The sequence below is a fragment of the Schistocerca americana genome, chromosome 2 (assembly GCF_021461395.2).
Source record: "Schistocerca americana isolate TAMUIC-IGC-003095 chromosome 2, iqSchAmer2.1, whole genome shotgun sequence".
Taxonomy (NCBI): Eukaryota; Metazoa; Arthropoda; class Insecta; order Orthoptera; family Acrididae; genus Schistocerca; species Schistocerca americana.
This window is the reverse complement of record NC_060120.1, coordinates 1,100,448,493-1,100,476,288: the sequence shown is the minus strand read 5'-3', so window position 1 is coordinate 1,100,476,288 and position 27,796 is coordinate 1,100,448,493. Positions and strand designations below refer to the sequence as shown.

The 27,796-nt window shown below is 44.1% G+C and overlaps 1 protein-coding gene across 1 annotated transcript; it reads left to right on the top strand.

Moving 5' to 3' along the window:
- Positions 1 to 256: 256 nt before the first annotated feature.
- LOC124594698 (wiskott-Aldrich syndrome protein homolog 1-like) lies at positions 257 to 23,945 on the top strand. The gene is made up of 4 exons (XM_047133065.1): positions 257 to 609; positions 776 to 916; positions 8,956 to 9,061; positions 23,667 to 23,945. The coding sequence occupies exons 1-4, from the start codon at positions 257 to 259 to the stop codon at positions 23,943 to 23,945; spliced, it is 879 nt and encodes a 292-aa protein (XP_046989021.1).
- The last annotated feature ends 3,851 nt before the right edge of the window (positions 23,946 to 27,796 follow it).

Below are 27,796 nucleotides of genomic sequence, written 5' to 3'. Positions count from 1 at the left end.
TCTCTTGCCCTCTCCAAGAATTCAGATTCCAACTGGACAGTCCCAGTTCTTCCGTGGCTCCTTAGTCTGGACCCGAGGTTTTAACACTACAGCAGGTTGGCTGCCCGCCGTCATCGAGCGTTTCCGGGGTCGCCAACTTTTTGCATCTTGGATGGCCGCATAGTCCGTCGCCATCGAAATCAATTGCATCCTCGCTACCGTGTGACACCTGAACCACACCCTACGACACGGACCACCGCCACCTCTACACCCCCTGATGCCATCTCATCGTTGGATGGGTGACGTTTCAGGGCGTCAGTCGCCGCCACCACCACCACCACCACCACCACCACCACCACCAACACAGCAGCCGCAGCCAATGGACCAGCTGCCCAGGCCCTCTTTGGCTCCTCCCCAACACCTGATGGCCACTGATGACGACGAACCGATGCCACTGGTCCCACCCATGCCTCCATCACAACCCGTATGCAGGTCAGCCCGCATCGCAGGACGTACAGCACCATATTCTCCAAGAGGCAGCCTCCACGGCCTCCTCCAGGGAGCCGCAGCCGCAGATCTCCATGATGTAGCAGCTATCGATCTTTCACGCAGCTCCTCCCCCGGAAGGAGGTATGTTACGTCTGCCACAGACGGCCCCTGCCAGACACACTACACTCAAGACACCCCCGTGTACCATATAACATACAGAAGCACTTACAGGCGCAACAAAGAGGAAAAGAATTCTTAAAAATAAACAGAACTTGCTAGAGACTAATGCGAACCTTTTTCTGCAGAGGTCGCCTCACAGATCCAGGGAAAGTTGGAGTACTCCGCCGGCCTCCGTCGGCTTTATAAGGCCAGCGCAGCAGCAGTACAGCCAGTTCCTCGCCGAGCTAGGACCAGCTCCAACGGACCTCACCGACGCTCTAGATGAATGGTCGCCTTCAAGTTATTTGTTTTTGTGTGTATATTGTGATTGTTCGATAAGTGTAGTTCAGTTTCAATAAACGACATTATACTGAGTGTCTACAATACTGAGTATTCTTCATTTACTTTCTACCGACAAAACTCTTACAAAAATACTGTCGTGGCGAAGATGGAAGTAAACCAAGAAAACCAGGAATCAGTTTTGTTGATGGAGAAAAGTGACGTGAAGTTTTTTATTTGTAAGATAGGTAAAATTGTAAATGGTTTTTATCAGGTAGTGCGACTATTTACATATGTGGACGAGACTATAACATAAAACATTGATCATCACCATGGTGCTGCCCACAATCATAAAACGGTGATGCAAAAACGCATTAGAACGTCTCCAAACGAGTTGCTTCTAGATCCCGTTCTTCAGATGAGCGTGATGTAACATTTTTCCTTATACTAGCTTTAGAAAGTGACCTGGAGAGAATAAAGTGTTACGGGGTAAAGAAGTTGTCTGTCATGAGAATGAACTTAGTCAGAGATGGAAACAAATTTCCCTTTTAGAAAGGACAGACTAAATATAGCTGGTAGTGGAGAGTTTATTGCTGTCAGAAGTAATTTTCCATGTAGTGAAATTGAAATAGATAGTTCCTGTGAGTTAGCGTGGATAGAGGTTAGTTATACTTGAAGACCTGAATAAATTAATAATTGGTTCGTTTTACCGACTCTTTGACTTAGATGATACAATTGATGAACAGTTAAAAGAAAACTTTTGTCTTATTTCAAATACACTACTGGCCATTGAAATTGCTACACCAAGAAGAAATGCACATGACAAACGGGTGTTCATTGGACAAATATATTATACTAGAACTGACATGTGATTACATTTTCACGCAATTTGGGTGCATAGATCCTGAGAAATCAGTACCCAGGACAACCACCTCTGGCCGTAATAACGGCCTTGACACACCTAGGTATTGAGTCAAACAGAGCTTGGATGGCGTGTTCAGGTACAGCTGCCCATGCAGCTTTAACACGATAGCACAGTTCGTCAGGAGTAGTGACTGGCGTATTGTGATGAGCCAGTTGCTCGGCCACCATTGACGAGACGTTTTCAGTTGGTGAGAGATCTGTAGAATGTGCTGGCCAGGGCAGCAGTCGAACATTTTCTGTATCCAGAAAGGCCAGTACAGGACCTGCAACATGCGGTCGTGCATTACCCTGCTGAAATGTAGGGTTTTGCAGTGATCGAATGTGGGGTAGAGGCAATGTGCGCGACACATCTGAAATGTAACGTCCACTGTTCAGAGTGCTGTCAGTGCGAACAAGAGGTGACCGAGACGTGTAACCAACGGCACCCCATACCATCGCGTCGGGTGATACGCCAGTTGGCGATTATGAATAAACGCTTCCAATGTGCGTTCACCGCGATGTCGCCAAACACGGATGCGACCATCATGATGCTGTAAACAGAACCTAGATTCATCCGAAAAAATGACGTTTTGCCATTCTTGCACCCAGGTTCGTCGTTGAGTACACCATCGCAGGCGCTCCTGTCTGTGATGCAGCGTCAAGGGTTACCGCAGACATGGTCTCCGAGCTGATAGTCCATGCTGCTGCAAACGTCGTCGAACTGTTTGTGCAGGTGGTTGTTGTCTTGCAAACGTCCCCATCTGTTGACTCAGGGGTCGAGACGTGGCTGCACGATCCGTTACAGCCATGCGGATAAGATGCCAGTCATCTCGACTGCTAGTGATACGAGGCCGTTGGGATCCAGCACGGCGTTCCGTATTACCCTCCTGAACCCACCGATACCATATGCTGCTACCAGTCATTGGATCTCGACCAATGCGAGCAGCAATGTCGCGATACAATAAACCGCAATCGCGATAGGCTACACTGCGACCTTTATCAAAGTCGGAAACGTGATGGTACGCATTTCTCCTCCTTATACGAGGCATCACAACAACGTTTCGCCAGGCAACGCCGGTCAACTGCTGTTTGTGTATGAGAAATCGGTTGGAAACTTTCCTCATGTCAGCACGTTGTAGGTGTCGCCACCGGCGCCAACCTTGCGTGAATGCTCTGAAAAGCAAATCATTTGCATATCACAGCATCTTCTTTCTGTCAGTTACATTTCTCGTCTCTAGCACGTCATCTTCGTGGTGTAGCAATTTTAATGGCCAGTAGTGTAGGTAGCCCACTCATAGAATTATAATTGGTGATGACTTGAATCTACCCCTGATATGCTTCCAAAAAATACAAGTTTACAGCCAGCAGTTGGTGCAAAATCGTCGTCCGAAATTATACTGATGTTTTCTCAGAAAATTATTTCGAACAATTAGTTCAGAAGCCCACTAGAAATGTAAATGGTTACGAAAACGTATTTGACCTCTTAGCAAACAAATAATTCCGAGCAAATAGGGAACATTGTGACGTATACAGGGACTAGTGACCACAAGCCTGTTGTATCAACATTGACAAGGTACACAAAACCGGTCAGAACACTGTTGCAGAATCAACGGAGAAAGCATGGCAAATTTAAAAGAAAGCAAAATCCTCAAGATTAGCGAAGTTAGCGCGAACTTCAATGCTTTTAATATTTTCCACGACGAAACTCTGTGTCGAAATCTGGAAGAAAATCCATAGAGATTCTGGTCGTATGTAAAATACACCAGCGGCGAGTCGCAATGAGTGCCTTCACTGCGCGACAACAGCGCCACTAAAGCATAGTTAGCAAAAACGGTTTTCCGAAACTCCATCACGAAAGAGGACGGAGGAAATATTCGAGAGTTCTAATCTAGAACAGTTGCCAACATTAATAACTCCGAAGTAGATGTCCTCGATGTAGCGAAGCAGCTTTAATCGCTTACTAAAGGCTAGGCCTCCGGTCCAATTTTTATACCAGTCAGGATACTTTCAGAGTATGCTGATACAATAGCTCCATAATTAGAAATTATACACAATCACACGCTAAATTACAGATGCATTTACTAACGTCGATTTAGGGTAGCATTCTGGAAGATGTACTGTGTTCGAACATTATGAATCACTTCGATGGAAACACTTTATTGACAAATAGTACTGATTCAGAAAATTTCGTTCTTGTGAAACACAACTTTATACTCAGAAAGAAAGGAATGATGTCGACAGGGGATGTCAAATTGATTCCTTATTTTTATATTTCCAGACGGCTTTTGACACCATTCCTCACAAGCGTCTTCTTATCAAATTGCGTGTCTGTGGAGTATCACCTCTATTGTCTAAACGAATTCCTGATTTCCTGTCAGAAAGGTCGTAATTCGTAGTAACTGGCGGTAAGTTATCGAGTAAAACAGAAGTTACATATGGCGTTCCCGAAGGAAGTGTTATAGACCCTGTGTTATTTGTGTTCTACATAAACGACTTAGGAGACAATCTCAGCAGCCCTCTTAGACTGTTTGCAGATGATGCAATTATTTAGCGTCCTGTAAAGTCATCAGATGGTTAAAACGAATTGGAAAGTAATTTAGACAAGGTATCTGTATGGTGTGAAAAGTGGCAACTGACTCCAAATAATTAATAGTATGAAGTCATCCACAGGAGTACTGAAAGGAATCCGCTAAATTTCGTTTGCGTAACAAGCCATGCAAATTTAAAGTCTGTGAATTCAACCAAATACCGTACTTAGGGACTACCATACGAACAACTTAAATTAGAACAATCACATAGATAATGTTGTGGGTGAAGCAAGCCAAAGACTCCGATTTACTGTCAGAACAGAAAGTGCAGGAGGTATGCTAGAGAGGCTGCTTACACCGCGCTTGTCTGCCCTCTTCTGGAGTACTGCTTTACAGTGTGGCACTGAGAGGACATCGAAAAACTTCAGAGAATGGCAGTTAGTTTTTTATTATCCTGAATAGGGAGTGAGTTCCACGGACATGATACGTGAATGGGGGTGGTAGTCATTAAAACAAAGGCGTTTTTCGTTGCGGCAGTATCTTTTCGTGGAATTTCAGTCACCAACTTTTTCCTCAAATTGCAAAAATATTTTTTTACTGCCCACCTACATAGGGAGAAATGATCATCATGATACAATAAGAGACATAATATGTCGCACAGAATGATTTAGGTGCTCGTTTTTCCCGCTCGCCGTTCGAGAGTGGAAAGTTAAGCATTTAGATGTAGATGTAGATGAAAGGAAGTACAATCTCACAATGTAACTGGACCTAATGCGTTCAACTCAGAGGTGATTATGTTGAAAAATTATACTTTGTTTAGCAAACACTGTTATTTACGAAGTTTCTTACAAAATTTATCAATTCATCATCGTAGGTTGCTTGAAATACTGTAATTATATTTGTAAATACTGTATTTGTTGCCGGCCGGAGTGGCCCAGCGGTTCTAGGCGCTTCAGTCTGGCACCGCGCGACCACTACGGTCGCAGGTTCGAATCCTGCCTCTGGCATGGATGTGTGTGATGTCCTTAGGTTAGTTCGGTTTAAGTAGTTCTAAGTTCTAGGGCACTGATGACCTCAGATGTTAAGTTCCACAGTGCTCAGAGCCATTTTGAACTGTATTTGTTCATATGAGTTCGAGACAGGTTTGTTTAAGTGAAAATGTACGTCTGAGCTAGAAAACAGGGTGTTGTTTGTCTCAGGCTGACATGAGTATGACTACTCTTTTGGCGGGTTTACAAAGGTGAGGAAAGCCTTTGCACCATAGAGTTTCTTGCTTTGACGATCGGTAGTTCTAAATCTCCAATTGTCCGAGTCCCCTCCCCTCTCCCTTTCCGTACCCGTAACGTATAAGGGACACCTGTTCACCCGCAGGACGTGCGTACACGACAGGTAAACCAGAAGATTCGAAGCCAAGCCTTGCCGCTGCAAGGTGACACCCACCCTCACGTGAGGACTCCGCCGTACGTGACGCAGGAGTGCAGTGGTAGCAAGTTACTTTGCTTGTTGCATTTTGTACAACTCAGCGAGACCGCAAGTCGGAGACAGCCACTTAAATTGGGACGCTCACACAGGTAACGTTGTAGGCAAAGTAAACCAAAGAATGGACAGACGTTCTGCGTCTTCACTGCGGTGGTTTCTGTCACTGTAGTAAAGACTCTCAACGTCTATCCATAGCACATGTGGCCAGTAACGCAAGAAGTGTGATGATAACCTTTCCATTGGCAAAAGTATCCAGATTAGAGCGGTATTCGGATCTCCGGGCCAAGGATGACGTAACCACGTAAAAAATGTAGAATAAGAAACTAAAGGGTTACATGCTAGGAGACGGAGTGTGTAATGTCAGACTTTAAACCCATCGGATTTTCTGGAAAAGTGCATTTCTATATTCTGTTACTAAGTAATAATACGTGAGGCTATGTTTTTGAAATAATGTTTGTAGATGCCCTTATGATGTGTTTATTTACAAAAAAAAAACGATAATCTGATAAAAATGAATAATACACAGCGCATCACAAAAGTATTCGACCACTCTCATTGTTCTTGAAACGTGAAGTTCTCTTCGAAAATTTGAGGACACGAGAAGCAATTGCCGGTCCATTCTGTAGTGTGATTATTGTCTGACGATGTACCACAAGCAGGTAGCTGTATAATATAATTAACTACGCGCAAAGTATATTTGCATTATAAGACACCATAACATGCAGTCACTTTATTATTTGGGCGTATGTCGTATAGGCGGCGGTGGTGCTAACTGTAGACCGAGCAGACGCATTCCTTGCTGCGTTTCCGTGTTGACACGCATGGTGCACCGTACGATGCGGCGGAAAGGAAACAATACGTCATTTGAAAAGAGACAATTTGTTACTTTCCATCACGCTAAAGGACGTTCCGAAAGACAAATTACCACATTGTTACAAATGAGTAAGAGTACTGTAGCTGTCATTATACGAAGATTCGACAGAGAAGATAGAATTGAAGATAAACCAAAAACAGGGCGATCAAAGAATCTGAGTGAGAGAGAAGAAACCGGAGTAGTAAGAAAAATTAAAACAAATCCAAGGTTGTCGGCAACGAAAATTGCTGCCGCAGTGCAGCTGGAATATGGGAAGGACGCGCACCCTGAAACAGTCCGACGAATTATCGGACGATAGGGGTACAATGTTCGAGTAAGCAGGAAGAAACCTGTGATAAATGAGAGGAATAGAAAGAAACGACTGGACTTCGCGAAGCACTACGTAAATAAAAGTGTCAGTTGGTGGGACGAAGTGATTTTTGTCGACCAATATCAAGTGCAGATGTTCTCCTCAAACGGAAGACCCATGATTTGGAGAAAACCACTTGAAGAATTTCAATCGAAGCATGTGCAACCCACAGTTAAATACGGTGATAGAGCTGTCATGATTTGGGGTTCCATTTCGTCATCTGGGGTAGGCGAATTACCATTCATTGAAGGTACAATGGACAAGTATAAGTATTTGAACATCCTAAAAGAGAACTTACCGCAAAGTGCTACAAGTTGCGGGCTTTCGAGGACGTTCAGATTTTATCAAGACAATGATGCGAAGCATAAAGCGGATGTTGTGAGACTGTGGACGCTGTATAATTGCCCTAAGGTTTTGGATACCCCTCCTCAGAGTCTAGACTTGAACCCAATTGAAAATCTTTGGAGCGAATTGAAGCGAAAAGTACGACAAACGCCAGTGACATCAAAACAAGCTTTAAACTAACGAATACTGGAAGAACGTCGACCAAGAAATCCTGATTATAGGCGGAAGCTCCTTCAAAGCATGCCTAAACGCTTGGAACAAGTAATTAAGCAAAAAGGACTGCATACAAGGTATTACAATGTACAAGGTTGTGATTGTTAGCTGTTGACTGTGGCCGAGTGCTCAGTCCGCTGTTAGCAGCGGTGGGGAGAGGTCGTCGTGCGAGTGTTTACTGTTTACCTTCCGCAGCGGTGAGTGTCACGCGTCCGTGTCTCGGTAGTGCCATGGCGCACTCGTACCGCAAGTCCACAATTAAGATCACATTTCAAGCGGACTACGCAAGACCTCGAGCACTTGACATTGAACGTTTCATCCTGGAAGAACTTCATATTGCACCTCAAGACATCATTGGGATCCACTTTTCTATAACACAAAGTGTCGTCTACATAAAACTGATCAATGAAAAGGCGTGCACTGATGTTGTGTGCCAACACACTCATGGACTTAAATTTAAGCATCCTGATGGCCACATAGGAACTGTCACGATCGACCACGCTACATTAGGCCTTCGCACTATGAGGCTCTTGGAGCTGCCATTCGAAGTCCCGCCAGATGTTGTGATAACAGCTTTCAAACCGTACGGCAACATGATAAGCCACCTGGCTGAAAAATGGCAAACGTTTGAGACGTACCCCGTCTTAAATGGAGTGCGACATATTAAAATTGATCTGACGAAGCAGTGCCATCCTATTTAGTAATTGGCGGCTGCAGAGCCATTGTCATGTACGACGGACAACCGCGTACTTGCGCCGGCTGTGGCTAGGAAGGACTTGTCCGATCGGCCTGCACTCAACACCGACTGACTCAGACACCGGTTGGTGAAGTTCCATCCCCGGCGATGCCTACTTCACTCCCCATCACGCATGCAGCGGCTGCAACCGCAACAGCTGTTCCTGCCCAGGATCGTAACACCATACTGCAGTCAGTGGTCGATGACAGTGTGGTGGACAGTACCTCCCCCTCTACGACGTCATCGGCAGACTTGCCTCAAGACGGTGATCAATTGTGCCACCGAGACGAGCCTAAAGAGAAGATGTAAGTAGAAACGGAAATCGTCCCGACTTCTGCCTTCCTACCAATGGAGACCGCATCAGACGAATGCCGCCCGCACTCTGACACAGAACAACATCTTCGTAAACAACGGCCCCTCGTAAACGCAAGAAACGGCGCATACGTCATTCGATGATTCGGATGTGTTACCCGGACGAACATCCGGCGTCGGACGACACTCAGGACTCTACCACCACAACTCACCCCTCCCATCACGATGCTACGGCGGGTACAGTTTCTGGGCCTCGGTCTGACAACACCACTTCTGCTACTGAACATGCGCTCGAGCGCTCTACTGACAGCACTAATCAACAGTTACCAATTGCTGCATCTGATTCTTGGGCGGATGATGTCGAGGACGAGCCACAGCACCAGGAGGACGCCGAGGGCAGAGATGCTCCCTCGGCTGTACCGAGCACCGACCAACCACAGTGACTACGGCTGTATAGTCAGCCTCTGTGGGGCCGCCCCTGCCGCCCGCACCTGGCCTCCTAGACAACCCAGTTTCCGACCTGGCTGATCAAACATACCGTCTAGCGACGATTAACATCGACAACATACGTGCCCGATGCTACAGGATCTGCTCAACGCAGCAGACATCGACATTGCGCTCCTTCAAGAGGTGTATGTCGCAGACTTCAAGGAAGTCTATGCCTACAAGTCATACGTCTGCCAGTGGCAGCGGTGTGCCGATCCTCCTCCGCGAAGGTATATCCGCAGAAGACGTCGAGTATCTCCCTGACACCAGAGGCATGGCTCTTACTATCCAAGGAGTCAAGCTTATTAACATCTATGCACCGTCAGGATCTGGTCGGCGTCGCGAACGATCCACCTTTTTCGGTCATACAATCACGCCCCTCTTTATGGGCCGTCAGGACGCCTTGATATTCGGAGGGGACTTCAACTGTAGCCAAGCACCTAAGGATCAGTTACTACATCATTCTCCCTGCACAGAACTTGCGACAGTTATAAATAATCTTCAATTGGTGAACTCGTTGGAACATGTTTGTGGCGATCGGCCCGGATTTACTCATTACACCAGCCATTCCTCCAGCCGCATCGATCGGATTTACATCTCGAGCTCCATAGCTGTGGGGACGAGAGCTGCCGAAGTTTGGCCCACAAATTTTTCTGACCACGAGGCCTACATCTGCGCAATTACCCTCGGCCGCCAGAAGGTATGGCACAGCCGTGGTCCTTGGAAGTTGAACGTCGCCCACCTAGCCTCTCAGGAATGCCGCCGCCTTATAGAGAACACGTTGGACTCTTATAGCCGCCAGCGTGTCACCTACCGGTCTACACTGTCGTGGTGGTTACTCTGCGCCAAACCAGCCCTCCGGAAGACCTTCATAGGCTACGGCCGAGACGTTGCAGCATGGAAGAGACATACCATGGACTTTTACTACAGCATCTTAAGGGAATGTACAACACTGCCGTACTCACCTGCACTGCAGGTGACGGTGAACCGTGCCAAGGCACAGACCATCAGATTAACACGTTGCCACCTTGAGGGTGCGATTGTCAGAGCGCGCATTCAAGACACGGTGGCTCAGGAGGAACCGTCCATGTACCACGTCATTGCAGAACGACGGCGCAGACGCAGGACACTGATCCAAGCTATCACGACGGAAGAGAGACGGCGCCTTGATACCCAGCGCGACAAAGGAAACGCCCTCATGCTCACTACACTAGGCTGTACTCGGAACATCGACATCCCCCAGAGGTGATCGCCGAAGTTTCTCAACTCACTTGGTCGACTGTGTCAAAGGCCTAGCTAAAGTCGAGTGATCTCTCCGACAGCGGCAGCCGATTTGACTGCAGATGTAACGGAAGAGGAAATCATTGAAGCAATACAGGTGGGCGCTGCTCATAAGTCCCCAGGACCTGATGGCCTTCCTCTGGAATTTTACCGGACATATCAGCAATTGCTGGCACCAGCATGGACTGATATTTGCCGCGTTCTTATGTATCCCACGACGCAGATACCTGGGCCTCTCCTAGAAGGACTGATTGAGCCCATATACAAACCACGAGGGGGATCCAGGATCAGTGATTATCGCCCCTTGACCTTACTCAACAGTGACTCGAAGATTTTCACCCGGCTTCTGGCGGCACGCCTAAAGCGATCGGTACAATGTTGTGTCGCAGGACCAGGCATCGTTAGGTGGCGATCATAATATTCGCACTGCACTGTGCTGATATCGAGATATGATCGCGCTAGCTAAAGCTCGCCAACTGCCAGGAGTTATGGCCTCACTCGACTTTAGCCAGGCCTTTGACAGAGTCGACCACACTTTTTTGATGGAGGTACTGCGACACGTGTGGTATCCGGACATCATAGTTAAGGTACTGATGCGTCTCCTATGCGGCGCGACGTCCAAGGTGTTATATAGTGGCCGTCTCACACCGCCGATACAGATCCAGCGATCGGTGCGACAAGGCTGCCCTCTTTCGGCGATATTGTACGCCCTCGTCTTGGAACCACTCCTCTGCGGCCTCCGACAACGCCTGACTGGGATGTTCCTTGGCGGACACACTTTTTGCTGCACTGCCTATGCGGATGATCTGGTACTTCTTCTTCGCAGTAATGACGATGTTCGTGCAGCACTGGCGTGGGTGGCGACCTACGACGCGGCATCGGGGAGCCATCTCAATCTCCACAAATCGCACGCCCTGTCTATAGGCAGAGGTCTACCCGACGAGAGCGTCGCACCGCTACGAGTCAGTGACACAATCCGCTGTCTTGGCATTGAGTTCACATCTGACATGCCGGCCGCGGTGGTCTAGCGGTTCTAGGCGCGCAGTCCGGAACCGCGCGACTGCTACGGTCGCAGGTTCGAATCCTGCCTCGGGCATGGATGTGTGTGATGTCCTTAGGTTAGCTAGGTTTAAGTAGTTCTAAGTTCTAGGGGACTGATGACCACAGTAGTTAAGTCCCATAGTGCTCAGAGCCATTTGAACCACATCTGACATGAACCGCTCCACAACCCTTAACTACAGGCGTTTATTGAATCAGATGAGAGCAGGAATAAGTGACCACCGTCTTAGACATCTAGACCTCCTGCAACTGACACGATATGCTAACGTCTATTTGGCGTCACGTATCCCCCATTTTGCACAGATACTCCCGTACCACCTACTCTGGCTCACCGCATGTTGGCGGTTTTGGGATCCTTCGTTAATACGGACATGTTATTTAAGATTCGTTACGAGTCCCTAACCCTTCCGAGGAGCAGAGGGGGTTTAGGCCTTTGTCATGTTCAGAACAGAGCGAAGGCCCTGTTCGCCAGCTGTCACCTGCAACTGTGGCGACAAAGCCCGACGTGTCTCACTGGAGGCCTTACGACCAACTTCACTCACAAACCCAGTGATGATATCGGGCATCCCAGCACCTTTCTTCTACATTAGCCAATTCTTCCTTGAAGTAAGCTACATCCGCACCGCACTACTACCCACACGCTTGATGATGACGAGGGCGATATATGCTGCCATGCAAATGAACAGGACGCCGAATGTGATTGAAAACAAACACCCCACTACAAAGTGGTGTACTGTGTGGCAGGCATTGAATGCCACCACGCTTGCTACTGACGTGCAATCTGCATGGTGTATAACTGTTAATGGGAAACAGTTGTGCTAGTTCCGCTTACATCACATCCACCTCGCCGATACACCCTTGTGTGCCACATGCCAAGTGATTGACACGGATGAACATCGTTTCGAATGCGGGTCGGCAAAGGACGTTTGGTATTTGGTGTGTCAGATATTGGCTTTCTCATACGCAAGACTCCCGACACGAGAACTACTCGATCACTTCTTTTCCCAGATGGGGTGTATTTCCCAAGACCAGAAACGAACTCTGTGACGTGGATTAGCGGCCACGCTGTTCACTACCTGTTCGGTAATAGCGAAAAGACAGTACCCGATTTTTGATATTACCTCAACGAACGACATTGTGCGATCGTCAAGAACCCTAAATATAGGCAATATTTTTCAAAATTTTTTGGAGCGCATTCCCTAATCCGCCTCACAGCTGGATTATCGATGACATGAGAAGATAACCATAGCACCTCTTTCCAGTTCATTTTTTTTATGAGATTGAACAAACAGATTGAACAAACAACGGAAACAACACAGCAACGAGACGACAGTCATCGAAAAATTCGCAGCGGCTATAGTATGGAGCATCCTTTGTCGTAACGGGACGACTTCCTATTATTGTGTTTATGTAGCCGAAGAGGAAAGGCTTTCCTTTTATCCATTTGCATAAAAATAAAATAACATAAAAAAATTAAAAAATAAATAAAATAAAAAAGCAGAAAAACAAACCTTCCAAAACCCTTTTCCTTTTTTCATTTTTGATTAAAAAAAGCGGTCTAAAAATGCACAGCGGCCATATTTTTATCGCGCCGCTAATGTTTGGTGCTTTATTTACTTTTTGTTATTAACTTATATTTTCTTTTATTTTAATTCTTTCAATATTCTCTTCGGTAAAAAAGAAAAAAAGATGCTAAAAAGGCTAAAAAAGCGGTCTTAAGAAAAGTGCTTCTAGGCGCTTCAGTCCGGAACCGCGCAGCTGCTACGGTCGCAGGTTCGAATCCTGCCTCTGGCATGGATGTGTGTGATGTCCTTAGGTTAGTTAGGTTTAAATAGTTCTAAGTCTAGGGGACTGATGACCTCAGATGTTAAGTCCCATAGTTGTTAGAGCCATTTGAACAATTTTTGTGATTGTTGTACTTGCCGCCCGAAAACTTTTTTTGCTGTGATAGTGGGAATGTTTCTTTATGTATTATTGTTTATGTTGTTTGAGTTAAGTTTGTAAATAAGAAAATGCTGTTCTGTTACTTATTACATAATCCTATACCATTTAGTGCCGCAACTACTCCTGTAATATGTGTGCCTGTATATAATGAAGTAAAAATAAAACGTAACACTGGTGGCGGAATACCTTTGTGAGTCACTGAATCACTTATTATCTCAAAACCAGCAGTTTCTTGAGAGCATGGTCTTATGACAGAATTAGTTCGGTGGGGGTCCTACTGGGGGCTGGCGACTATGGCGCACAGTCCACACCTCGTACTTACAATCGTGAAACATCGTAGCTGTTCGTAAAACTCTTTATCTTAAGCAGTGTTCATTTGTTTTTTGAAGCGACTGCTTTCTTTCGTCGTAATATCGTTATAAGAAAGTGTTTACGACCATTAGGTTCTCCTAAAATCTGTACTAGAAAAAGTGGCTTTTATTAGTAAATATTTATTAAACAAGATTGCTAGCTTCGCACCAGGTTGGCTGTTTCGCTGATGCAACCGTCTTCTCAGCTAGCCACTGCGCCTCTCCCACAGTCTGCTGGCAACGCCAGATGGTTCAGCGACCACCTATACCAGCGTGGGAACTGAAATCGTACTTCGTTTTATGCGTTCTGCAGGTGTGCCTAAGGTTACTGAATGCTACTGATATCCTCAGGCATAACATAAAATGTAAACCTGAAAAACAAGGAAATAAAATATGGACCGAAAATAAGAGGTACCTTTAATAGGGTAACAAGCAAAACTGAAAAGGGAGGGTAAAGGCTTAGTTTGTATAGTGGGGGTCGACGAAGTGAAATGGGAAGAAGATAAGGATTTATGGTCACAGGAATATACGGCAATATTAACAGCAACGTAAGATTATTTGGCGAGAGTAGGATTCGTTATGAGTACAAAAGGTAGGTCAGAGAATTAGTTACATTGAACAACTCCGTGATAGCGTTATTCTCGTTAGAATTGACAGCAAACTAATGCAAATAACAATAATTCAGTTACACATCCGACGTCACAAGCAGAAGAAGCGGATTTTGAGTACATGATGGCAGTCCGCTGGTAACTCGGTACGGAAAAAGGAGACGACAATTTAACACTCTGCTCATAAGGAGCACTGGAAGGACGTCAACAATAAGGTCGGGTGGAATCGCAGCTGGATAGTACGTACCACGGAGAGAGACTAGCAGGAGTCTGCAGTAAACCCCAGCTGGTAATAGCGAACACAATGTTCGGAAATCAAACGAGGGGAACATATACCTGAAACGGCCTTCAGGCAGGGGAAAATTCCAGTTGAATTAACAAAGTCAGGGCTCAATTTAGTGGTGATGAAGAGTAGGCTTAAGTTTAAGAGAATCGCCAGGAGCAACAACATGGAAAGATGTGGGATACAGAATACTTAAGTAAATGTTCCAGAATTTGAACCAAGAACAGCTGCCAACATGAGTAACCTAGACGTAGATATCCTCGGAGTAGTGAAGCAACTTAAATCACATAATAAAAGCAAGTCTTCTGGTCCAGACTGCGTACCAATTAGGTTCGTTTCAGAGTATGCTGATGCAGTAGCTCCATACTTAACAATTATATACAACCTATCGCTCGATGAAAGATCCGTACCCAAAGACTGGAAAGTTGCACAGGTCACACCAATATCCAAGAAAGGTAGCAGGAGTAATCCACAAAGCTAGAGGCCCATATCATTAACGCCGACATTTGGCAGTATATTGGAAAATATATTGTATTATGAATTGCCTCGAAGAGAACGGTCTATTGGCACACTGTCAACACAGATTTTTCCTGTGAAACACAATTAGCTCTTTACAAAAGCGAAGTGTGATTCCGTATTTCTAGATTTCCAAGAGGCTTCTATTATCACACAAGCGGCTTGTAGTGAAATTGCGTGCTTATGGAATATCATCTCAGTTATTTGACTGGCTTCATGATTTCCTGTCAGAGAGGTCACAGTTCTTAGTAATTGACGGAAAGTCATAGAGTGAAACAGAAGTGATTTCTGGCGTTCCCCATGGTAGCATTACAGGCCCTCTGCTGTTCCTTATCTATATAAATGATTTGGGAGACAATCTGAGCAGATGATGTTGTCATTTATCGACTAGTAAAGTCATCAGCACATCGAAACAAATTGTGAAACGATTTAGGAAAGACATCTGAATGGTGCAATAATTGGCAATTAACCCTAAATAACGAAAAGTCTATGGTAATCCACATGAGTGCTAAAAGGAATCCTGTAAACTTCGGTTACTCGATAAATCAATCAAATGTAAAGGCCGTAAATTCAACTAAATATCTAGGAATTACAACCACGAACAGCTTAAATTGGGAGGAACACACAGAAAATGTTGTGGGGAAGGCAAAGCAAAGACTGTGTTTTGCAAAGACTGTGTTTTATTGGCAGAACACTTAGAAAATGTAACAGATCTACTGAAGAGACTGCCTACACTACGCTTGTCCGTCCTCTTTTGAAGTACTGCTGCGCGGTCTGGGATCCTTAGCAGATAGGATTAACGGAGTACATCGACAAAATTCAATGAAGAGCAGCATGTTTTGTATCATCACGAAGTAGGGGAGAGAGTGTCACGGACATGATACAAAATTTTCGATGGACACCATTAAAACAAAGGCGTTTTTCGTTGCGGTGGAGCATTTTCACGAAATTTCAATCAGCAACTTCCTCCTCCGAATGTGAAAATATTTTGTTGACGCCGATCTACACAGGGAGAAACTGTCATCGTAATAAAATAAGAGAAATCAGAGCTTTTTTTTACTACGCGCTGTTTGAGAGTGGAATAACAGAGAATTATTGTGAAGGTGGTTTGATGAACCCTCGGCCTGGCACTGAAGTGTGATTTACAGAGTATCCATGTAGATGTAGAACTGCGATGTGCGTTTGAAGTTCTCTGAGGCTACATGTATTGCGTGAATAGCTAGTACCGTAGTCATTTCAGATGAAGGGGAATGGGCACCTCTAAAACGAACAATTACAGAAGTTGCACAGAGAAATACAATAACAAGGAAGGTAACTGCGAAGGAATCTGCGACAATGATGAAATACTTCAGTTGCGGGACGAAACAAGAAAGTACAAGAATAGTCGGGAAAATAAAGAAATACAGTAACGTAAGTGGCTTAGTAATGAAATAAAGTGCAGGGAATCTAAGGCGAAATACCTGCAGGGAAAATACGGGGAAATTGTAAAAGAAATAGTGGTCGGAGGTAAAGATTCAGCGTATAGAAAAGTCGGTTCAACCTTCTGTGAAATTAAAAGCAAAATTGTTAGTATTAAGAATGAAATGGGAGTTCCACTGGTAAATGTAGAGAGTGGATAGGTGCTACGAGTACATTGAAGGCTTCTGCCAGGAGGAATACTTGTCTGACGACGTGATACAAGAAGAAATGGAAGCTGATTTGGGAGTCAAAGGAGATCGAGCAATACAATCAGATTTGACAGAGCTTTGCAACACTTTAGATCAAATAAGATGAAAGAGGTAGATAACATTTCATAGGAACTTCTAAAATCATTGGAAGAAGTGGAAACCAAAAGACACTTCCAAGTTTTTGTGCAAAATCTATGACACAGGTGACGAACCATGAGACTTCAGTAAAAATATCGTACATGCAATTCCGAAGATAGCAAGGGTAGATACGTGCGATAACTATCAATCAGTTTCAAAGTACATGCATGCAGGTCGCTGACAAGAATAATCTACAGAAGAATAGGAAAGAAAACATAGGGTATGTTAGATAACGATCAGTTTGGCTTTAGTAAAGGTAAAGGCACCAGGCAGGCAGTCCTGACACTGAAGTTAATAACGGAAGCAAGACTTATGAAAAAAAGACACTTTCCTTGGATTTGTCAACCTAGAAAAAGTGGTCAGTTATGGGAATCCCTTTGACTGTAGTAGGACTGCTGGAGGCCTTTGATTACTGATATGAGAGCCGTGAGAAGTTTAAGCCTCTCTCGCGGGTCACAGAGAGGCTGGAGACGCTTATTTGGTCTGACCTACCGGTGCAGCAGACAATTAATCCTGGCCTCACAATAAATGTTTCCAATTAAACCCGCGGTGCAATACGCCGCGTAATTTGTCTGGCGTTCCGCACGTGGCCACGGAAGCTCCGAGGCACGGACAAAATGAATTTTCCACGGTGTTTGCTCTTTCATCCCATGGCAGACACAAATAAAAGAAATTTAATTTGTATTTTAAGGCTGCAAGACCACAAAGCTCGGTTTCAATTGAAGCGTACCGCCACAGACACCTAAGTAAATATAGCGCTTTCACAAGCCCCTTTGGGGTTTCATAATACCACTGCACGAAGACTACAAGACATACAAAAAGCGGACACATATCAGGTGAAACAGCACCTCCCGAAGTTTTTGTCTCACATTAAAGGTGCTCAATATAGGTTTCATTACTGACATGGCAAATGTCAATATGTGTGTGCCATTCATTAATGTTTCCACAGCGAATTTCCAGGGACGTAGCGAAAGCAGCCCGCTAAGGAAAACTGTTTATTGCGTTGCCTATCTGCAGGCGCGAACTAAATCAGTGTGACGATACGGAGCGGATGGTTTGCCTACGTTTTCCAACACGCTTTTCCCCTCATGCAACTACGCCAAGCTGCGTATTACAGATCGAAACACGCAAATATGATCCATCACCGGGTATGTGTCGTTTTTCAGTATGTCTGGCAGTTTCCGGGCTATTGTCTACTGAAACCGCGCAAATGAATAACCCCATGTAAGTTCCACTGAAGTATGAAGGACGTTACAGTTCATGTCTTTCTTTGATTACTTACTGTGTGGTACTAGTTATTTTTTACATTTGCGGAGAGAATAATTATTTATGTATTAAAACAGGTAAAATGTTTTTGACTGTATGACAATTATTGGCGACTAAACGTTAATGTAGGAAACGTACAGTGGTCTGCTTCGCAAAACGTAAAAGGTGAAGCGGTTTTGATTATACAGTTAATGAATCACAACTGAAATTATTAATGTCATGTAAAGAGTGTGTTGAGATATGACAGACCGACGCGACGGTAGGCAATTAAAACCTCTTAACTCCACTTTGTTAAATTTTTCAAATGAAGCAAAAACAATTTCTTAAGAAAATAATATAAAGTGACATAGGAAGTTGCTACATGCGTAACTGCATAGTAGAACCCTAGTTTTTGCAGATTAGAGAAATCCATGCACTTACAATTCTCTCTTTGATTATGGAATTACTGGTTATTAGAATTACGAGTTTTCGCAGACAGATAGAGTTACGAGGTATTCATTGCCTACCATCGAAACAACTACTGCGTAACTTCATATGTGGAAAAGCAGACCTCAAGCTTCAACTAACTGCACTGGGAAAATCTGGTTGACTGCGAAAGAATGTATCAGGTCAGACTAACAGAACAAGTCGTGTGTACCCAAAGAATGACACAGAAAGTGATAATAAGGTTGTTCTTGGAAAGTGTAACATAATTGTTCAACAAGTCAATTGACAGACCGTTAGCAACACAGCATTAAGAGTCACGCAAATCAATCTGGAAATTTATAAAACAGTGTTCACGGCGAAATCTTCGAATACTTTCAAGAAGGAAAGGTAACACGTAAATCTAATTTAAAATTAACCGGCATCTTTATTAATATTAAACTGTCATATTACAATCCAGTGTCATGTGTTATTTTGGAGTGTCTAGTAACTTACAAGTTTACAATGACACGCATACACTATACACTATACACTATAAAAGACAAAATAAGGTGATTGACAGAGATAATGGCTTTAATGTGCCTTTTATACTGTAAATGTCTATAATTTCTAAATCACAGTCCATTAGGGACGACGTAACACTATGCACCATGGAGCTCTGTAAGGAGCTTTGCTGCTGTGTGATTGAAGGCTCTGCACAGCCCTTGAAACTGTTGTCGTCAATTCTACTTGTTCTTCCTCACGTATAGACCGCCAGCCTACTGCCTCTGAAGTCTCTCTTCACCTCCAGATCTTAGACGTCCCCAACAGTTTAAAATCTGCTTCGACAGACTGATGCGTAGTATTAAGTACATTTGATAGGCAAGAAAAAAATGCCGTATAAATACAGCAAACTCCCGATTATCTAGGTAAACTGATAACGGAAAAACGCGGATAATCTCCAAAATTATCATGTGCCTGTGTCAAAGAGGCCGAGGATCCTGTGAGAATCCTCTCAAGTGCAGTCAGTCCAGTTTCATTGGCGTTGTAAACACGTTCCCAGAGTCAATGTAACTGAAGAAATCATCGCAAAGATAAAAAAAAACCATCACTACGTTTTTCGCTCTGAATAGCAATTGTGTCAGCCATCTTGACGAAGCGCTAGATTTTCCCTGAATCTTCAAAGCTGCGCGTCAGCTCTCCTCCTTCCTCTACTAGAAAATAATGTGGCACGGGTGTTTCTTCTGTTCTCCTGCGCTGGAACCACAAGTTCAGTGCATCAGCCAGCTTCGCCTCTACTGAAGTTTACAGCCACTTACGCAACGACAGTACAGCTTGGCTTGTAACATATTTTGTAGCCACACCTATGCGCTCTCCTTGTAGCTACTGTCTACGACAGGGTCGGGAACTGGAAGAATGAAGCAGGATTTTCAACCTAGAGATGATGGGCTGCTCTTTTCCTAATCCTCAATTGGGTTATGGCTGGAGCCGACATGGGTGGATTACAGGTGAGATAGCCGGTGTTTCCAACATCCATGACAGAGAGAAACTCTCAAAAGTCCTGTTAGGAAGCAGAGGCGCTATTAGAGGAACAGGAAACCCTGCATTCTGATCGTGATTGTGACCGGCTGGAATGCCTGAGTGTTACATACTTTCGTGTACTGATTTGCAGCTAGCTAAATCGAGGACTCGGCTGGCAGCCCTCGTGAGATGTGCAAGTCGTGAGTCTTCTCAGGCGAAGGGGGGGGGGGGGGGGGGGGCAGATGGCGTTTTCGTTGTGTTGTGTGCTTCTGAAGTGGAGAGCAGATGATCCGTCGTGACGAACGAAGTTACGTATTACAGGACGGAAGACCGAGAGAAATCCAGGTGCGTTTCGAGCGGAGACTTGGATTTCAGCTAGGGAATTTTTAACAGTAAGCTTCCATCTTGCGCTAACACAGAGCAGAAATTCTGAAGGGAACCGTCCCTGAAGAAAATATAATTTTTTTCGTTTCCTATCGGCTTTCAATAAAATCGGCCTGGACTTGCTAAATGTGTAGAGCAACGGAATTTACCTGAAGATAAATTAGGAAACAATACAAATAATACTTCAGGGATGTTCGACAGCGGGATTGGAGCCAATAAAACACGAGTAATATGTATTTTCCAACGAAAACATTTCTTCTAATTACAACAAAATACTTCGAGATTCCTTTTTTAAAACTTTTTCAAAAATTGCCAGACCATACACGGAAAGTCGCAAAGACAGATAAGAGGGGACTTGCTTTTGAGCATAACTACAGCCAAGCGAAGTCTACTAGTGACAAGCATAGGCATTAATTTGAGGAAGAAATTTCTGAGAAAGTACGTTTCGAGCACCGCATCGTATGGCAGTGAAACACTGACTGTGGGAAAAATGGAACATAAGACAAAGTATTTTAAATTAGGTGCTGCACAGGAATACAGCAACGTAGCCAAAGAATGAGGTAGGTAAAGAACAAGGAGTTTTTCCGCAGAATCGATGAGGAAAGGACTATATGAGAAACACTGAGAAGAAGAAGAAGGGACAGGATCATAGGACGTCTGTTAAGACGTCAGGCAATAACGTCCTTGGTACTACAGGGTAAAAGTTGTAGAGGAACACGGAGATAGGAAATCATCGATCAGGTAACAGAGGACGTACGCTGTAATTCCTACTCTGAGGTCAAAAGGTTGGCACACAGGTCGAAATTATTTCTATTGAGTTAATATGATACTTGAACCGTGGTAAAAATTGCTGCTTTGAAGAGCGCGCCGCAGCGCGTAGTGTGAAGCAGTCGCCCTCCGTTTCTGGCGGTGGCGCCGCTTTGGTGTCTCCTTCTGGTGGGAAAGGGGAAAGGTTGCCTGTTCTCGTACATTTAAGGGGCGCTATGAGCTCGCTAGTCAGTCAGTCTGGGTCAGTCTCTCGTCCCTAGCTTGCTAATCTGTCTCTCGTCCTCATTTGTTCGGCAGTTAGTGTCTCTCTGTCGTTCGGAGTGCTAGTATGTCTATCGTTCGGATCAGCCTTTAAAGCCGGCAAAATGAGAGTCTTTCCACTCCGCCAGTAAGAGAACTCACCGAGTGGTCGCCCGGTCGGGGCTTAGTTCTTGCATCTGAGTCTGCACGTTAGGCCTCCAGTCTGCTCGAGTTTCCTCAGGTAATGGTCATTGGCGGTTTGATCGAGCGGTTCGTCGGTCGAGCACCGAGACACAAGATGACTTGTCCGTCTTGAGCGTCGGCGCATGTGAGGTCGCCACGTGAGTCCAGTGGGCCGCGGCGTATAGCGAGGGGTAGTGGCTTCGCGGTTAGCACGAGAGCAACGGGAGTCGACCCACGACATCAGTCTGGCCGGTGCGAGCTGCGACGCCGTGAGACGGGAGATCGGCGCGCCTTCCTGCGTCCGTTGAAGCGGCTGGCAGCTGACGGCTCGGGAGAGCGATTTGGGGGTGCTGCGCCAGGTCTTCTCGAGAAATCGCAGTTTATTAGAAGTTAAGTGATTGGTGATATGTTGTTTGATTTACTCTTGTTAAATTCTACTTGTTTTCTTGGTGAGGTCACCAGCCGTTTTGCTTTGGGGTCGTCCCACCATTCTTCTCCATTTGCCCACACGCTAGAAAGTGGTTGTTTATTCATCGGGTCGTCCGTTTTTCCCTTGTGGAGTAGGGGCGGGTTAGAGCAACCTGCGGTTCGGGTTGTTCGGTAATCTCCCTATCATTCTACCGTACGTTAGTAGCTGCCTCTGTCATGTTTGTCGGATTTGGTGTGTTAACAAATTTATTGCTTCGAGTGTAACAGCCTAATACCTGAAACATGTTTTGATCTTTGGAAACTTTGATATTATTGCCTATGATCTTGAGAGGCGGTATCTGTGTACTGTGGAGCATCTTAACTATTGTTTGGCCAACCTTGTAGAATTTTGTATAAGATTGGGCTTTTATTTAAATGATCATTGAAGTATATAAAGTTGCCACCCTTTCACCGCAAGACTTTTCTTAGAAGTTAAAATCAAGTTGCACCTTCGGTGGCAAGGTTAATATTTTAATTGTTAGTGTTTTATACCATTTCCATCCCTCCTACGGGCGGGGTGCACAGTTTGTGTGCTTGTGTAAATTGTTTCTTATTTTAAAGTTATCTGGTGTGTTGCAGATTTGTACCAGTGTAGTGTTTCAGAGGCTGTTGTGAGCTGTCATAGCTACGGCCGTGTCAAAAGGGAGCGGCTAGGTTCTCTGCCCGAAAGCTCACATAGTCAAAACATGTTTCTTTCTGCCTCTGAATAAATTGTAACTTTGATATTTAGAGGGTGCTTTCTAATTATAATTTTAAATCTGTTTCTCTTAAAAATGCTTTTAGGCACTATTAACGTGAATAAAATCCCCATTTGTTAAAAGGAATTTGGTTATGATTTCATCAGTTACTCCCTGGCAACTACTTCCATGCTTACATAGTGTGATTAAATGTGTTAACTTTCTTGATGAATCGCTAGTAAATAAAACAAATTCTTAAGAATATTCTTTGAAAATAAATCACGGTTCAATACTTTTCAAGAGTTAATTTTCACACAGAAAAGAAATTAACTGTAGGGCCATTTGTTAATTCGATTACGTGAGGCAACGAAATTTAATTCGAACTTGTTGGCAGTAGATAATAAGGTAACTGCAATGAAACGTACCATTCGTACCGCAGTAGCTGTTTTTAGAATTAATATAATCTGTATGCTAGTCTCCCATCTCGGCATGACTTCCTTGCACGAATCACCAAAAATTAAAATTCCCTAGGATCTGCAGCATTACGCTGCGGCATTTTGTACAAATTAGCACATAAAGAGGAAGCAGGAACCAATATGCTTTCCTTTTTTCCCTTTCTTTCTGCTTTGATGTTCCGCTTTGCATATACAGTGGTCGGCTGTTCCCTTCACTTTGCATGCACAACAGCCGGCGCTCAAGAAACAAAGCGCAATTTTCTTCGTTACGCCGTTGGGAGAAAGAAAATTACTGCCGCAAGAGCTATCCTTTTACTTGGGGCAGGGGCAGGGAGCTTTCCCGAGTAGGAGCGCCGCCGTGGCGTGCTGTGTTGTGCTGCTAATGAGGCTCTCCGGGCACGAGATGGACGGGCGGCGGCCGCGGCCGTGGCAGTGGCTGCGCCACGCCCCCCCACCAGAGTTACCGCCGCACTCCACGCTCTGCTCTGCTCTCAGCCCAGCGCCCACCCCCGTGGCTGGCCGGGAAGAGGCGCGCGCCACTACTCTGCTGTGGCTGCCCCCAGTCCGGGCACTGCACGCGTGCAGCCGCTCATCCTGCAAGTGAAGTCTAGTTCAGACGGAGACATCGAGTTGCGAAACTCGGCTCTTGAAACCAGCGTTGCAAATAAAGTTTCGTAACTGGATGTCTACACGGCAACATCGGTGCACACTTCAGTTTCGGCAGCCGTGACGGGTAACCGCGCTGTCTTGTGTGCCTTGCCATCGTTCGCGGGGCGTCCCCCGTCGCAGGTGCGAGTCCTCCCTCGGGCACGGGCGCGTGTGTTGTCCGTAGCGTAGGTTAGCTTAAGTTAGATTACGTAGTGTGTAAGCCTAGGGACCAACGACCTCAGCAGCTTGGCCCCATAGGAACTTACAACAAATTTAAAAAAAAAAAATCAGTTTCGGCGCTTCATGAGTGTCGAATCCCCATTATATTCTCTGAAATGAGAGTTGTCGCAGTTACATTGGCACTGGGGGCGTTCAGGCTTACTGCTTGAAACAAGTATAGTGCGCGATCAGAAAGTTTCGAATCGAAGACCACACTAACCCCTTGTCCACACGTCGGTGTTGATAGACCCGCATCGGGTTCGCGCTGGGTTTCATATGCGCTGCAGCAACGCCCTCAAACGGAAACTCTTGGATGGTTCCTTATACAAAACAAAAAGACCTTATAAAATATGATAGTACCTTGCTAAAATTAATCCATATTTTTAATATTTGCTGTAAGAATGGGCCTGGAGGAGTGCAGTTGTCATCCCTCTTTTTAAAACCGGAAAAACGGAATACTGTGATAATTATAGAGGGAGAAAGTTGATAGGCAAAGCTTACAACAATGTGTAGAATGCATTCACGAGGCTACAGATTGTGAGTGAAAGACTCAGTATAGGACAACAGAATGATTAGAGGAAGCAAATTTCGTGCACACTTAGCGTATTCTGTATAAGACAGTTAATAGAGAAAAGGTGCGAATTTAATATGGAAACCCATACAGTCCTTATAGATTACGTAAAAGCCTTCCCCGTCGTGTAAATAGGCAAACACTATGGAGAATATTAGAGAAACACATCATAAAGGGTTTGGAAGTTACGTATACAAACACTAAAATAATGATAGAAAGGGATACAACTACTTCAGATGCGAGACCTGTGAATAAGACAGAAAAGAGTGCAGTTTATCACGAGATTATTTAATATACGTATTGCCGATCTTTTCAGAACATATGAAGAAGAAGTGCATTCTAGGTTACTGATATAATAGTACAGAACGATAAACAACTGACATTTTGTAGACGATCAGTTTATTGTATTTCACGATGGAAGAAACTTACAATGTGCCCTACATGAACTGTATCTGCTAGGAAACAATACATTAAGAGAATCTCAATAAAACGAAGCTAATTGCATTTAAAGGACTCGAACTAATGAGATCAAAAATTGTCATCAATAATAGGATATTAAACATGTTAACAGCTTCAATTATTTAGGAATTCAAATTGGCTGTCAGTATAATATAGATGTGAACAACTAGTTTCATAAGTTTCGTTACATATGTGGTTCCATTAACAGAAGCTTGAAGAATGGCGTTAGAAACGAAACAAAAATAATCTTTTATGAAAATACGGCTATCACGTCTCTGCTACACGGGAGTGAAGCCTGGTTTCTCACAAAAAAGGATAAAAGCAAATCACAGGCAGCAGAATTAGATTTCTAAGAACGGTAAAACGTTGTACACACCGACACCGAATTAGGAACGAACAAATTAGAGGAAAAATTAATCTTGAAAAGGCAAACAACACAAGAGAAAAATATAGAAACGAATTCAAAGAGAATAAGAGCAGAATGTCAGAAGAAAGACTGACGAAACAACTGTGCAGATGCAGGCCGAGAGGAAGTAGAATTCCTGGTAGGCCCAAAATGAAGTGGACTCAAGAATAGTCTTTGATGACGGTACAGGTAGTTAGCGTCATCCCCGGAAGTGATCATGAACATAATGGACACAAATAACAGACGTGTTTGAGTGACGTGTTAGTTACTCTGACACCGTCAATTCGTCGAGTTTGAAAAATTGTTTCAAGTACACCAGTGCTTGACACCTGGTTCTTGTAATGATATCACTAACGTCCCACAAGCACAAGTATCCACGCCTAGTGTAACTGCCCAAAACGCAGCACTTGTGTTGGTTACACACACCGTATCACACTTATTGAAACGGCGTCTAACCTAAAAACACTCACAACTGTTAATTTCGTGTCGTCTACGTTGGAACGTACTGAAAGTGAATAGATCTGCCAATGACTTTCACCACAACATAGTGTCTCCCTGTAAAGTGAGCTTAACGTGCTCGTCTGTGTGAAAGTGACGTAGTCAGAACAGCTTGCACTTTGGTGTCAACATTTGCGTTCTCTAAATAATGGCGCCTAAGGTTTTACAAAAATGATGAAAGAAAATCATTTCTAATAGTGAAAACGTGACTGTTACTTTTGTTTCTCTTCAAAATATTCGTCTTTAAAATGTATACGGTTTTGCTTGCGACTCAAACTGGAAAAAGATTTCCACGCTAATGTTAGAACCTCAGAAACATAGATCTAGAAATAATCAGTAGCAACCTGAGGTGATGATTAATCGATCTACACACATTTTTTGTTTGATACAAGGGAACAAAAAGAAGTTATTTTGCAATAAATCAGGTTAGTATGGGTAATTAGGGATTAACTCCACACTTTCCACCGTCTGCATATGGAATTCTAGGATAAACACTGAGGCACAACTAAACAATTCGATAAAGCTAAACTCCTTCATGTACGCTGATGATCTTGCACCACTGATCTTTTTCTAGAGGCGATGATTTACAAAAAGGAAATTGTGATCTAAATAAAGTGTGTATAGAGTATAGTATTATAATATCTCCTAGTAAATCTAGGTCAATAGCATTTTGTGGGAGATATTAAGTGTGAACCAAGATAGTAGCTAATGTAGAAACAACATTAGAGTTAAACTGTTTTAACTCTCTTGAATGTAGAATATCGTATACATGCCAAGAAGATTTCCAGATTAAGTTGAATACATTTTGAAGTATCTGTGGAACAACTAATGGAATTTTAAGAGCGGTGAAGACATGTAAAAGAACAGATAAAATACGAAACGAATATGTTCGAAAAGAGTTGAAAATCGCGAGTGTGAAAAAAAAACTGGGTGAAAACAAAAACCACCACGTCAGATAAAGAACTTTAAAACAAAATGGAGAAGAGAGACTAGCAGTTGACAGATGAAAAGAAAAGATAAAAAAGAAAAGAAAAAGATGGGTAACGTAACAGATCACCCTTGGCCTAATATTTAATTGCAAAAGAAGAAGTTGATTATTGTATTAGGTATTTCTGCAAATCGTAAAAGACAAATGACAGATTTCCCTTGAAATTTTTTCTCGTTTACTGTGCTGTTCCTTTGAACGTCCACTGCAAACAAATTAGATGGAAAATTTCTGTTTTCAGAAAGGCAGATAACAAATATAAAACAACAGCACTTATGTTGCATTTAATTTGCTGCATCATGTGGCCGTTTATGAAAATGTGAAAGCTCGTATAACGTTGTCTTCTTCTGGGCTGTCACCCTCCCTATTTTCCAGTTATTCTAGGGGTTTATAAATTATAGAGTGCAGCAATCAGTCATCCTTTCTTAGATTTAATTACGCAAATCTAGATTTCGGCTAGTGGCTAGCCATTCTCAATGCACTATTCTAGGGGTAACGTGAATGTCAGCGATGGTTATGGCGTTGCGTTGCACAAAAGCTACATCGTTAGCAAGTGCGGAACATGGCGAGTCTCACTAGCCCACCCGAGCAGACCACAAAAATATTCCTTATCTTTGTAACCTTTTTTAAGGTTCAAAAAACGAAACTGTTTTATTGCATATCATATCA

Coding starts and splice junctions, on each gene's coding strand:
- LOC124594698 (XM_047133065.1), top strand. CDS start 257: ATGCCATCTCATCGTTGGATGGGTGACGTTTCAGGGCGTCAGTCGCCG. Junction 917..8,955: donor ACCGACGCTCTAGATGAATG/GTCGCCTTCAAG, acceptor CTCTACTGACAG/CACTAATCAACAGTTACCAA. Junction 9,062..23,666: donor GCAGAGATGCTCCCTCGGCT/GTACCGAGCACC, acceptor TACTTGGGGCAG/GGGCAGGGAGCTTTCCCGAG.